Source organism: Electrophorus electricus, chromosome 25 (genome assembly GCF_013358815.1).
Source record: "Electrophorus electricus isolate fEleEle1 chromosome 25, fEleEle1.pri, whole genome shotgun sequence".
In the NCBI taxonomy this organism is placed as follows: Eukaryota; Metazoa; Chordata; class Actinopteri; order Gymnotiformes; family Gymnotidae; genus Electrophorus; species Electrophorus electricus.
In genome coordinates this window covers 9,108,500-9,119,836 of record NC_049559.1, presented here as the reverse complement: position 1 = coordinate 9,119,836, position 11,337 = coordinate 9,108,500, and the positions used below count along the sequence as shown (strand labels likewise).

General features: G+C 40.6%; 2 protein-coding genes across 8 annotated transcripts in view; one reads left to right on the top strand and one right to left on the bottom strand.

Annotated features, from left to right (window-relative positions):
- Positions 1–355: 355 nt before the first annotated feature.
- On the bottom strand, positions 356–3,207 carry gpa33b (glycoprotein A33 (transmembrane), paralog b; the record flags this gene model as incomplete). Its single annotated transcript, XM_035522719.1, has 7 exons — positions 356–564; positions 1,001–1,595; positions 1,730–1,853; positions 2,031–2,147; positions 2,250–2,414; positions 2,644–2,860; positions 3,022–3,207. Coding segments are annotated over 6 exons (1,401 nt in total), but the record flags the coding sequence as incomplete, so codon positions are not given.
- A 2,458-nt stretch (positions 3,208–5,665) lies between these two features.
- The window catches only part of pou2f1b (POU class 2 homeobox 1b), a 15,501-nt gene continuing 9,829 nt past the window's right edge, over positions 5,666–11,337 (top strand). For 2 of the 7 annotated variants that reach the window (XM_035523003.1, XM_035523002.1), the window contains exons 1-3: positions 5,666–5,878; positions 10,824–10,889; positions 11,192–11,280. In XM_035523003.1, the coding sequence (XP_035378896.1) occupies positions 5,833–5,878; positions 10,824–10,889; positions 11,192–11,280 (201 nt within the window). In that variant the 5' untranslated portion in view covers positions 5,666–5,832. Of the gene's footprint in view, positions 5,879–10,221; positions 10,475–10,823; positions 10,890–11,191; positions 11,281–11,337 lie in introns of those variants that run through there. The other 5 variants (XM_035523006.1, XM_035523001.1, XM_035523005.1 and 2 more) reach the window with 3 other exon arrangements.

Sequence of the window (11,337 nt, the reverse complement as noted above, 5' to 3'; positions counted from 1 at the left end):
CTGTTGGGCCCCTGAGCAAGACCCTTAACCCTCCATTGCTCAAGTTGTACTCTTTGGATAAAAAGCGCCAAGGAAGTGCCATAAAATATCAATGTAAGTACAGAAAAGTCTACAAAATAATATGCAAATGTTAGGATATGCCAGTGAACATTGTTGGATCAATTGTGAGGAACCAAAAGCTTCATTACATCATGCAGGCAACCCTCAAACCTCAAACAGATGTGCCAGCAATCACTTCGAAGCAGCTCCCGAGTTCATTGGCTGAAACTGAAGGAACACCAGTTAGTTAGAATGGGAGGTTAGCTGGAAAGAAAGAAAGAAAAAACACTGAAGAAAAATATGAATTTTGCAGGTTTTCATTCAAAATTCAAAACTTAGAAACTTGGGTGTGACAACTAACACTGCCTATTCCTCAACAAACATTGCATGAGGTGGCAGCATCACGATCATGCAAAATACAGGGAGGTACTGCAAGATACCTTGTTTCAGTCTACTAAAAAACTCAAGATCAGTGAGTCCAGATGTTAATCCAGTGAAGAACAACTTGAGCAACATGAAGCAAATCTGTCAGGAAGAATGTGTGAAAATCACTCCAAAATAGTGTGCGAAGCTGTAAGAAACTTACCATAAAAGACTTAAATCTGATATTACAGCAAAATATCTACCAAGTGCTAATCTGAAAGGAATGAATTCTTAAACAAGTTTTCAGGGTTTTTTTTTCAGTTTATATATTTGTTTAAACATATGCTGAAAAATAATGAATATTGAATTTGAAAGCATATTGGTATTCAGTAAAATTATTATCTGGAATAATCCTACTAAGAGTAATTTGTAATCGAGAGTAATCCTGAATATTGGGGTTGAATTCTTTTGCAAGATAGTGTATACAAGAATTTACCACAAGCAGTTTTACAAACTCATGCGAGAACAAATAATCTCATAACTGTGAGCACAAATAGTTTCCTGCTTGTGGTTAGTTATTTATAGTCATCATAGTTACCCTTTATAGGTCCCCACTTGAATTTCTGCGGTCATTGCGATCGCTGTAGTGACTGTAATCTTGGCGGTCATCATAACGATTGCGACGGGGATCGTCACGATCTCTGCGGTCATCATAGCGATCCTGAATATCATCATCACGATCTCTTCGGTCATTGGATTGTTCTCTGTGGTCATCGTAGCGATCTCTCCTGTCACCATAGTGATACTGTCGGTCATCATAACGATCTCTGCGATCGTCATAGCGGTCATCGTAACGGTCTCTGCGATCGTCATAGCGATCCTGGCGGTCATTGTAGTGATCTCTGTAGTTATCCTTCCGATCGCTATTATAGTTGTCCCTGTGATCATCAAACCTCTCACCGCGGTCACCTTCTCGACGGTGAGCAGGTCTTTCCCGGCGGTCATCATAATCTAAACGCCGATTAGGATTACGATCACTGTCCTCAGACCTCTGCAGGTTTGGCTCTTTTTCAGCCTTCATCTCGTACTTCTCTCTCTGGTCAATACTCCCCTCAATACTAATCCTCCTCAGGTCTCTAGGATCCTCTTCTTTTTTCTTTTCTAGTAGGTCATGGTACTCGACCACTGGGGGTCTAAATAACAGAGAACATTTATTAAACAAAAGAACCCACACATACTTTGGTGGCTTTTCAAAAGTAGCAGTTGTGGGTAGAATGTTGGGATTCACATGTGGTTAAATATAAGGGCCTTTATAGAGGAAACGTACTCCATTTCAAACTCCTCCGGCTTCTCCTTGTTTTTGCAGCAGCAGTAAATGATAAGCACAAGAACTGCAACTCCAGCAACACAGCCTCCGATGACGCCCACTGTAGCGCCAATGTTCATTCTAGCTGCAAAGATTGAGGGGAAATTAGCAAGGGGGCCATTGTCATGACTACGACTACTGCCAGAGTTAATGCAGGGCAAACAAGATGAATGCTTCTCTTTTCTTTGTATGAAAATGTAATCCCCATTCATTTTCTTGGACATTGGTGTAAAGCAGGAAATAGTGAAAACAGAACACTCACAAGGTATTACTGATAAGGTGAGGTTGCATTTGGCAAAGCGAATCTTATTGGCCGAAGTACATATGTAGTAACCCGATGTGCTCATGGACACGTTGATCAGAGAAAGGACTCCGTCTTCTGTTAGACAGTCAGGAGAAGTAAACATATGTCATGGCTACATATGTAAATAAAAATGGTAACATTGGTAAATAAAAACACAGAAGCCACCCCTACACATACTTTCAGTTGTTTTGGGTGGGAATGATCTTGGGACATTTCTGACATCATAGCTTTCCCACTTGTAGGTGGGAGCTGGAAATCCTTCTTCGGAGATGCAGGTCAGGCTGATGTTCTGTCCATACTCTGCCTTGCCTTTAATCATACACACAGGCTCTGATGGCGGAACTGTCAAACAGAAACAGAGAACTCTGTACCACATACATCTAGGGCAGCAAAACTCATCCTTTTCATGACTGCTTGGGTTCTGTGAACTTTGTACTGACAAATGGATATGAGCCGCAATCAAAGCACAAACCCACATATGTAGCGGCACCATTCATTTAAGAATTTTCAGATGTGATAAGACTCCCAATTCCAGTGATATTACTGCAGTTAATGATTTATGTTTTCTCACCCAGTACCGCTAGAGATGCTGTGGCTAATGTCTGTCCTTCGTCATCACCGGGAATCTGAACCCGGCATTTTATGCGCCTGCTCTCCCTCAGAGTGACTTGTTTCAGGATTAGCTTGGACTCTTTTCCGACCAGATTAGTTTGAATCAGGGCTTTGCCTTCATACATGGGATCAATGTCTACTTGGTTCTTATCTGAATAGAAGGTCCCAAAAGAAATCTATATTAGAAGAAGAACACTTCTGTTATTTGCACAGCAAGTTCATAGTCGTTCATAAGGGCAGTAAAGATTCAATAAATGAAAGACCTGGCGCTTAAGTTTGTTAATCTATACCACTGTCTCTGTAGCTCAGCAGAAACCATCTGTGTTTCCACGCTTACCCCTTCATCGTCAAATGACCCATCAGGCTCACCAGTCCAGGAGATGATAATAAGCCGATTCTCTGGGTTTTTAGGCTGAAAATTGCACGTAATGGTGACCTCTTCACCTCTGGCAACTTCATATAGGGACTGTGGAATAGTAACTTTTAATCCAAAAACAGTAGACACCACTATAGAAAAGATACAAACAAGACATATTCAGAACCTATTGTAATTCATACAAAACTAACTTTAAAAATTTTTTCCCAATAAAAAACAAAAGAATCACAGATATAAAACCCTCAACGGGCACACAGGATACATGCTAGCCTTTCCTGTTATCGGAGCGGCATTCAGCAAATCCTTCCTCCTTTTATTGTAAGCTTTCTTTGTAAGAATTTTTATATATGAAACATGTTTAAGACTGTTGGGTCCAGTTGCCTATATAGCTTTGTCATGGAGTCTCAGACACATACGCATAGTGGAACTGTTGTTCCTACGCTGAAGTGATACAGAACTATATTACAGGGAAATCTATCAGAACATGGACTATTACAATATCTACTAAGTGAATTTCTGGAACACTCAATACTCTCATGTTTTATACTGATAAAACACTACCTTGTAAATACAAGGGAGTATTTCTTCAGACACCTGGTAGTGTTAATAATAACCAAATGATATACTGTTACCTGAAATCAGTCTGAAAAATCTGAGTTTCCATTTTTCCATTCTACTGAGGTCTGATCGCTCTCCACAGTATCTCACTTTCAGCCATGTAACAGTACAAATGTTCCTGGCAGTCTGGTCTCTGTGCACTTCCTTATGACAGCTAGGTCAATGAGTCTGCCCGTTAACGCCATTATGTCTGCCCACCTGCACCAGGCACACCTTTTCACCTTTGGACTTTTAATGAGCTTCCTTTCAAACACGACAGATGCAAAACAACGAATCCCAGGAGCGACGTATCATATATCACGTCATGTCACATCATATATGATAGCATAGCACATCATATCTGCTTTCCTATCATAGCAAGTCATAGGTACATTTGGACCAAGATCAGTTGTTTAAGTAGCCCAGATATTGTTTGGTATTTGTACCATTTTCAAGATTACAATCCGTCATCAGTCACACACCATAAAAGCACACAAGGAAACGTGATAATCACTCGGATATTCAAAGCATATATAATCCACTATCAGACTAAATACATGCTAAATATTCAATTCTCAGTTCATGGATCCTAAACCATCAAGTATAAAAAAGCACAAGTACAGGGAACAACCAAAACAACAGACTAGAAAGTAAATGCTTGGAATCCCCGGTAACAGGATATTGAATGAATGGGTTATGTAGGCATATTGCATTACCTGCAATGTTCCCATGCAAACTACACAATACTCAGATCGTCAGGAATAACCATTTTCCGTGATTCATTTGTCGCATGAGTTCATCTGAGTACACTTCCGTTTCTTACCAGCAGGTGGCAATATAATATTGATGTCATTAATTAGTAAGTGCGTGGTGACGTTTGTTAGACTGTTAGGAACAGATCTGGATTTTTTGGGCTGTGTAGACAGAGACGGTGATTTAGGAACCCTGTGATCTATAGACGTGCTTAATCCAAAGAAACAAGGCTCAGAATTACTCGGTTATTATTTGTATATTCTGAAGTTGAATTCTAAGATATCTCTTGGAAGTGAATACTGATATAGTCACCATGTCCACGGTGTCTCGATTCAAACACAACGGCTAGCTGTTAGATAAATTTAATATCAAAAACAACAATAAAACTAAACTACTCTAAGGGCGATTAGTATCTATGATACTTCACCTTGATGTTCCAGTAAGTAAACATGTGCCTCATTAATAGATAATCGGTACACACACACAAAAAAATACAAACAATAGCAATGTAAATCAAAAATAAATAACCTGACCAACCAACAAACAAAAACAGTAATGAAACGCTATATAATAATGAACTAATGTTTAATACCACAGTTTCTTAAAGTCCACAGTCATTAAAAAAGTTCCCAGTGGCTAAAAGTTGGAAGGTGTCTCCTTGGCTGAGACAACAGAGCCCAGTGTCTCTAGGATATAACGAATCGTGAGACTTGCAATGACTATCTGAATCATTGGAAACCATTTAAGAGGTCATTGGCTTGCTGTGAAATACACAGAAAGAAATGAATATTAAAATGTGTAAAATAAATTTAAAAAATCAACTGCAACAACAAAAACAATAATCAACAATGATGAAACAGCTAACATCCCTGCAATCTGATAATTATTAAATACTGGAGATCCTTTTAGGCATATAGAAATTCTGCTATTTCTATCTTGGAAAAATAATGTTCAGAATCCAACCACTATTCAGAGTTGGGCACCATAAAGTCACAATTTAATAAGATTATCGTAGTTTCTTTTCATGACTCGGTAGCTAAATAGCATTTTAATTTGTTTGCCTGAGAAATCCATTATGTCTGCAGTCAAGCGGACAAGCTCTACAACACAATACACATGAAAATATCGCCTTTAGAATAACAGGAAGGTTACTTCAGCATAGGTTATTAGGTCTTAGTAGCCTGCTTGTTGTGAGTCTCCCCACCTTTAGCCAACGAAATGAATAGCTAAGAAAAATGTTTTAACTTGTAGATGAAAGCTGTATATTTAATCAGTCATGTTCTTAGACGTGGAACTGGGTATTTTTTGAAGTTTAGCACGATGACCAGCAGAAGTCCTTGGTGTGAGCAGACTCCTCTCGTTCAGTGAGGCGCTGCTGTATTGTGTTTTTGTTGGGTTGGGATTTCGCCTTAAATATTCAAAATGGCGGACGGAGGAGCAGCGAGTCAAGATGAGAGTTCAGGACCAGGTAATCATTACTGCATTTTACATATTCATATTCATATTCAAACGCTCTTTCTCTCAACTCGGACGAGCATGAAGGGAAGAGCGTAAACAAAACATGCAGGGCTCGGCGTTGTAATAAACCCGCCGTTTCTCGATTCACGTAGCAATATCGGGCAATAATTCGGTCCGTCTGTCTGAGGGTGAAACTGGCATCGCAGAACGACGGCGAATTAAAGGCAAAATGTCCCCTTTGTGTGATTAGAGAAGCGCTTACATATTCATACTGAGTCCCAGCAAATGCCATTTAGCATATTTTATTAGTAATCGGCGACATCACTCGGGCCCACAGCCAGAGCTGGCGGAGTTTCACTGTTATAAGTAGCTACGCGGCTAATGCTAATGCAGCGGCTTTGTGTTTGGTATTGTGCCACAGCACAAAGGTTTGCATATTCATCTCCCCGCGGCCGGCCGGCGAGGGCGCATGTTTGGACGCCAGCGTTTCAGAGCCCGAGTAACTCCACCGACTGCGGTTCCGTGTCCTGGTTTGTGCCCAGGACTCTGATTTTGCGTCCGTCCGCCTGCCTTTGTGCCTGTCGCAGGCGGGTATTGTGTTCTTGTTGCGGGGCCGCCTGAATGTGGCGTTCAGCATATTCCACCAGCCCGGTTTATAATGCATTAGCAGTTTATAACACATGTGGCCTGTATAATAATAATAATAATAATAATAATCATCATCATCATCATCATCATCACTGAGCCAGATGAGACGTCGAAACACTTCTCATAGTGTACGCTGTTCTTTGGTTTATTATTATGCTTTTTTGTTACAGCTACAGTGCGTTTTACAGTAGGCCTGGGTAATAGTCACATAAAAGGTCCTGTGCAGCCATCATGCCGAACATAACATAACTAGTGCTGTTTATTCTCAGCAACAATTATTTAGGCTTCTTACAGGCAAAATTCCTCACTTATTAAATAGCTTACCCGTGTTGTCAGGAGTACCCGGGCAGCTGTAAAGCTGCTGCATATTTAGCAGGCCAGCTAGCGGTTGAATGGGTTTAATTAGATCTGTCTATCGAGGGGATATACGCAGCTCCACTTTTGATGCTGTCTGTCAAAACGATCACTGAGGCATTAGGTTGTTTCCAGTCGACAAATTACGGGTGACCCCTGCGCGGATTTTCGTATTTACATGAAGTGTCGTGTTTGGTTGCGGTAATTTACAGCGTGTTCGGTGAAAAGTTGAAATGTCCTCGCCCGGCGCGCACGCCAACGCGCCCACCACCCCCCAGCAGCACAGAAGTCGCTTGAGCTTTAGCTCCGTTCAAACCGAGCGCTCCCGCCTTGAGGGGAGGCGTTTGTTAGCGATTAAAGAATGAGGCTTATTAGCCTTGCGTCTCATTAGAAAGTCTAATTATGGGAGGTGTCGTGAAACAGGAGAAAAAACCCCGAGCCTACGGTTCACAGGTAACGCGTGAAGGAGACGCTATTTGCAGGCGCTGTTCTGTTTGCCGTCCCAAGGCTTGTCTGTGGGAACCGCTGCATGTCGCAACACGTCTGTTTGCTGTGTTAATAACTTATCGCTGTTTGTACGACAGCGGCTTCTTGCTTTCTTTCTTAGCAAGCGTCAGCCTCTACATTGCTCTATAACGTTGAACGCAGCGTGGAAGCTTGTTGGGCTAAAATTAACAGCGACATAGAGAAAGAATTACATTTTAAAACAGCAAAATGTTTGTATTAGCATTTTCTTTGGAGACAAAGGCTTCAGAACCTATACAGCTTTGATCTCAACCGGCTATAAAGTAATATTTGAACGATGAAAACATTTCACGTGATCTTGATTGTAATTTTAAAATGTTTTCATGGAAACAGTTTCCTCATACGTTTCCTCTTGATGGTCCACTTATTCTTGTTGGTCTATTGACATACACCAGGCTATAAACATCATATAATTTACAGCGAGTACCTTTGATTTAAATTCTACATTGTTGGCAGTCCCGGATTAACCAAATAGTCAAAGTGGCCTATGGGCCCCGCACCTTTAGGGGCCCTGTGCCAATAAATCAGACTAATATTGATTTAATCTTGAAAGAGAAGTGCATTCAAGCTTTCTGAATTTTTTTCTAAAACAGAGAAAAAATGAACCAACTCAAAGAAGCCAAAACCTTACATTAAAGACTCTGTAGTATAATTGGTGTATTAAAAACTGTTGGTTGGTAAAACATAAAAACATTACTTTGTGATAATTTCCCAGATATTTTGACTGCCTAGTGGCCTCCCCAGGGTTTAATCTGGCACTGATTGTTGACCCTTGAGATATTAATTAAACAGTCATTCTGTTTTCCTTTTTTGTAATGCAACTTGGAGAAACCTTTGCTCCCCACATCATCTATCCTACATCTAATTTATCATGCAAATGAAAGAGCTTCCATATTTAAGAAGAAATCTTTTTCAACTATCCAATATAATCTAAAATGGTTTGACAGGTTTTAAGTGTTATTTATAGTTTTAGTAAATCCAAAGATGTGTTCATTTTTAGGTTTAGGATTAACTTGTTAAAATGTGCAAAACAAGATTGTTTACTGACTGACACTGGTCTGTACTATTCTTACAAGCCAGTCTATGAAATTTTAAATCTCAGAAGTATTAATTGTTTTATGTATATTAGGTTTAAATGGCCTTGATGGCTGTGCCTACTCTACCTTTTTATGCAAGTGTCCTTCATAATCTAATTCAAATGTAAAATTTGCATGTGATTAATATTCTGTGTCCATGGTTACTCATACTGAAAGTCTCAACACTGTTTATCTTCTTCATGGCATTCAGTCCTCCTTTCAATAAAATGCCACTAATTAGTTCATATTTAAAATTCCATGTTTAAAATTCTCCGAACTAAGATATTTGCATAATATCATTACAGTGACAGCTTGTGAAAGCATGTCAGCTAAGTTATTTTCTGCTTGTTTCAGTGTTGTTTTTCAAGATGGCTTTGGTAAAGTTACTCACATTTACTCTGAAGCCAGCCAACTAAGGTGTTGGGTGCATCTTGTTGCCTGTTCTATCCTCTCCAGCATTTTCCTTAATGTTATATGTACAAGTCAGATTCAACAAAAAGTCTTTGTACCTTTTAGAGTGGAAAATTGAATAGGTCTGGGTTTTTTTTTTGTGCGTGTCAGGGTACTCCGTTTCACCTGTCTTTCACTTTTCTTAAAGCTTCAGTAATTTGCCTTATAAGGTCCATGAATAATCATACACTTCCTCTGACACTCTGCTGGCAAAGTAATTTGCAAGAATGAATTAGCTTTTTAAAAAGAACAGTTAATGGGATCTGAAGTTAATCTGGATATGCTAATCATATTGCGTGTCCCACGATGGAATTATGCTTACAAAATTGACTGGATTCGATCACTGGCATGTCGAAGCCGCGGGGTGGGATCATGATGCAAGAGAATGTCAGTTCATTTTCCAGTCTTGTATGACCAGCACAGTCCAAAAATGTCTGTATATGCTGTATGTATCCTAATAGGTCAAGTTCTAGTTCAAGTTTGGTTTATTTGTCACATACATAGTCATACACAGTATAACTCGCAGTGAAATGGTTGAGAGTGCTCTGTCCAAACTGAGGGAAAAGAAAACAGGGGTGCATAGAGAAATATATATTCTATATATGTACAAAAATATATTAACATTGTATGTACAATATATGTATATTATGGTTATATACACAATGTACAATGTATATGGTTGTGTATATATGTATGTACACAATGTACAGAATGTACAGATCCATTAATAATATAAATTTAATATAAAATCTAATATAAAATATAAAATAAATTTATTTCCAAATTTAGCCCTTTGCTTTTGGATGCTTACAGGTATGAGCACCTTGTTTACCTGTCCTACTAATTATAATGCTATCTCTCTGCTGGTAATTGGGCCTGTGTGGGTTCCACTGTGCTGTTGTGCTGAGCTGTTGAGGTTATTTCTCTCCCCTTCTTTTCCCTCTAAAGCCATCCAATTAATATGCTAATGAGATGATAAATATTTATGAAAAAAATGTAAATTATGCAGAAAGCTTTCAGAGTGCTGTGTGAAATGAATTGCTTGCAGGACTTCAAAGTGTTGCTCTGCTAACGAGGCAGAGGAGGATTTGCATACGACTTTAATCAGCTGAATACTGATTACACTTCATTATGGGTGCTGCCAGCTGCACTCTTTGTTTCTGTTCCATTCCGGGGGAAGAGGGGGTAAAAAAAAAAAAAAGCAAAGTGTTTCACACTCGAGTTGTCGTGACGATCATGGCAGTAAGTGAGAGAGAGAGTGAGAAGGAAAGGGAGAGAAAAAGAGCGATCGGGGGAGCCAACGCGGTCTTCTCCACAGGCCCCTGTGTAGAGTGCGTGCGTGTTATGCCGAACACCACACTGTAGCCTCTGCTTGTCTGTCGGCGTTTTCCTGTCGTCCTGCGTTCCACCGGTCTGCTGTTTTAGCATCTCAAACGGGAGCCAAGGCCATTCGGAGAGTTTTGGTGCGACTCGTGTGGTGAGGAGAGAGAGTGCGTGAGGGCTGTGGACGCATATGGAGACCGTGCTGCTGAGAGCAGGTCCATCTGTGGCTGGTGAGTGGGACTTTGAGAGAGAGAGCCCTGTTTGCGGTTTGACCAGTCACAGTGCAGGGAGGGCATGACCGTTAAACCATTCCACCACTCCGAACGGATGTTTTACACTGTGATTGCGGTATTTGTGTAGACCTACTGCTAAACGTAGGAGGATGCTGAACATTCTACAGTGCACGTGGAGGAGCGGTGCGTGTCCTTATGCATATGTGATCATGGATATATGATGATGCATGATTCCTGTTGAGTGTTGCGGATGCTTTGCTAGTCTAACTAACGGGGCACCGTGTTCTGCTGGCGTGCCGATGGTACACGGGGAGGTCCTGTTAAAGCTCGCATCTCTTCCTTCCAGATTCCAGAATGAGTAATCCGTCAGAAACGAGTAAATGTGCAATGGAGAGTGCGAATGGAAACACAGGTGAGTGGCCTGGCTTGGCTAACTGTTCACCTGATGGTTTATGAAACCAGAGTAGCTTGCAGCGCTTTCAGTGAAAAGGATTGTTCCTCTGGAAATGCATTCAGTGTTGTTGGTGGCTGTCTCTGCCTGCATTTTTAACACCAGCGAATATCGCCAAGTTCTGATGCGCCCGTTCTGATGTTTACAGTTTGAATGTGCCATTGAGCCTTTAGATTCAGAGTGGTCACAAGGAGTGCAATATCTGTTGAAAGGGTTTTTTAAGCTGTGATCTATGTAGCAACTGCCTGCTTCTTTCTCTCCAGGTGCCCAAACAAACGGACTGGACTTTCAGAGGCAGACGGTGCAAACGAATGCTATCACCAACGCACAAGCACAAGCCCTGCTCCAACAGGTACACCTGCGCTCTCTCTCTCTGTCTCTCTCTCTCTCTGTGTTCCTTCTTTGCTTT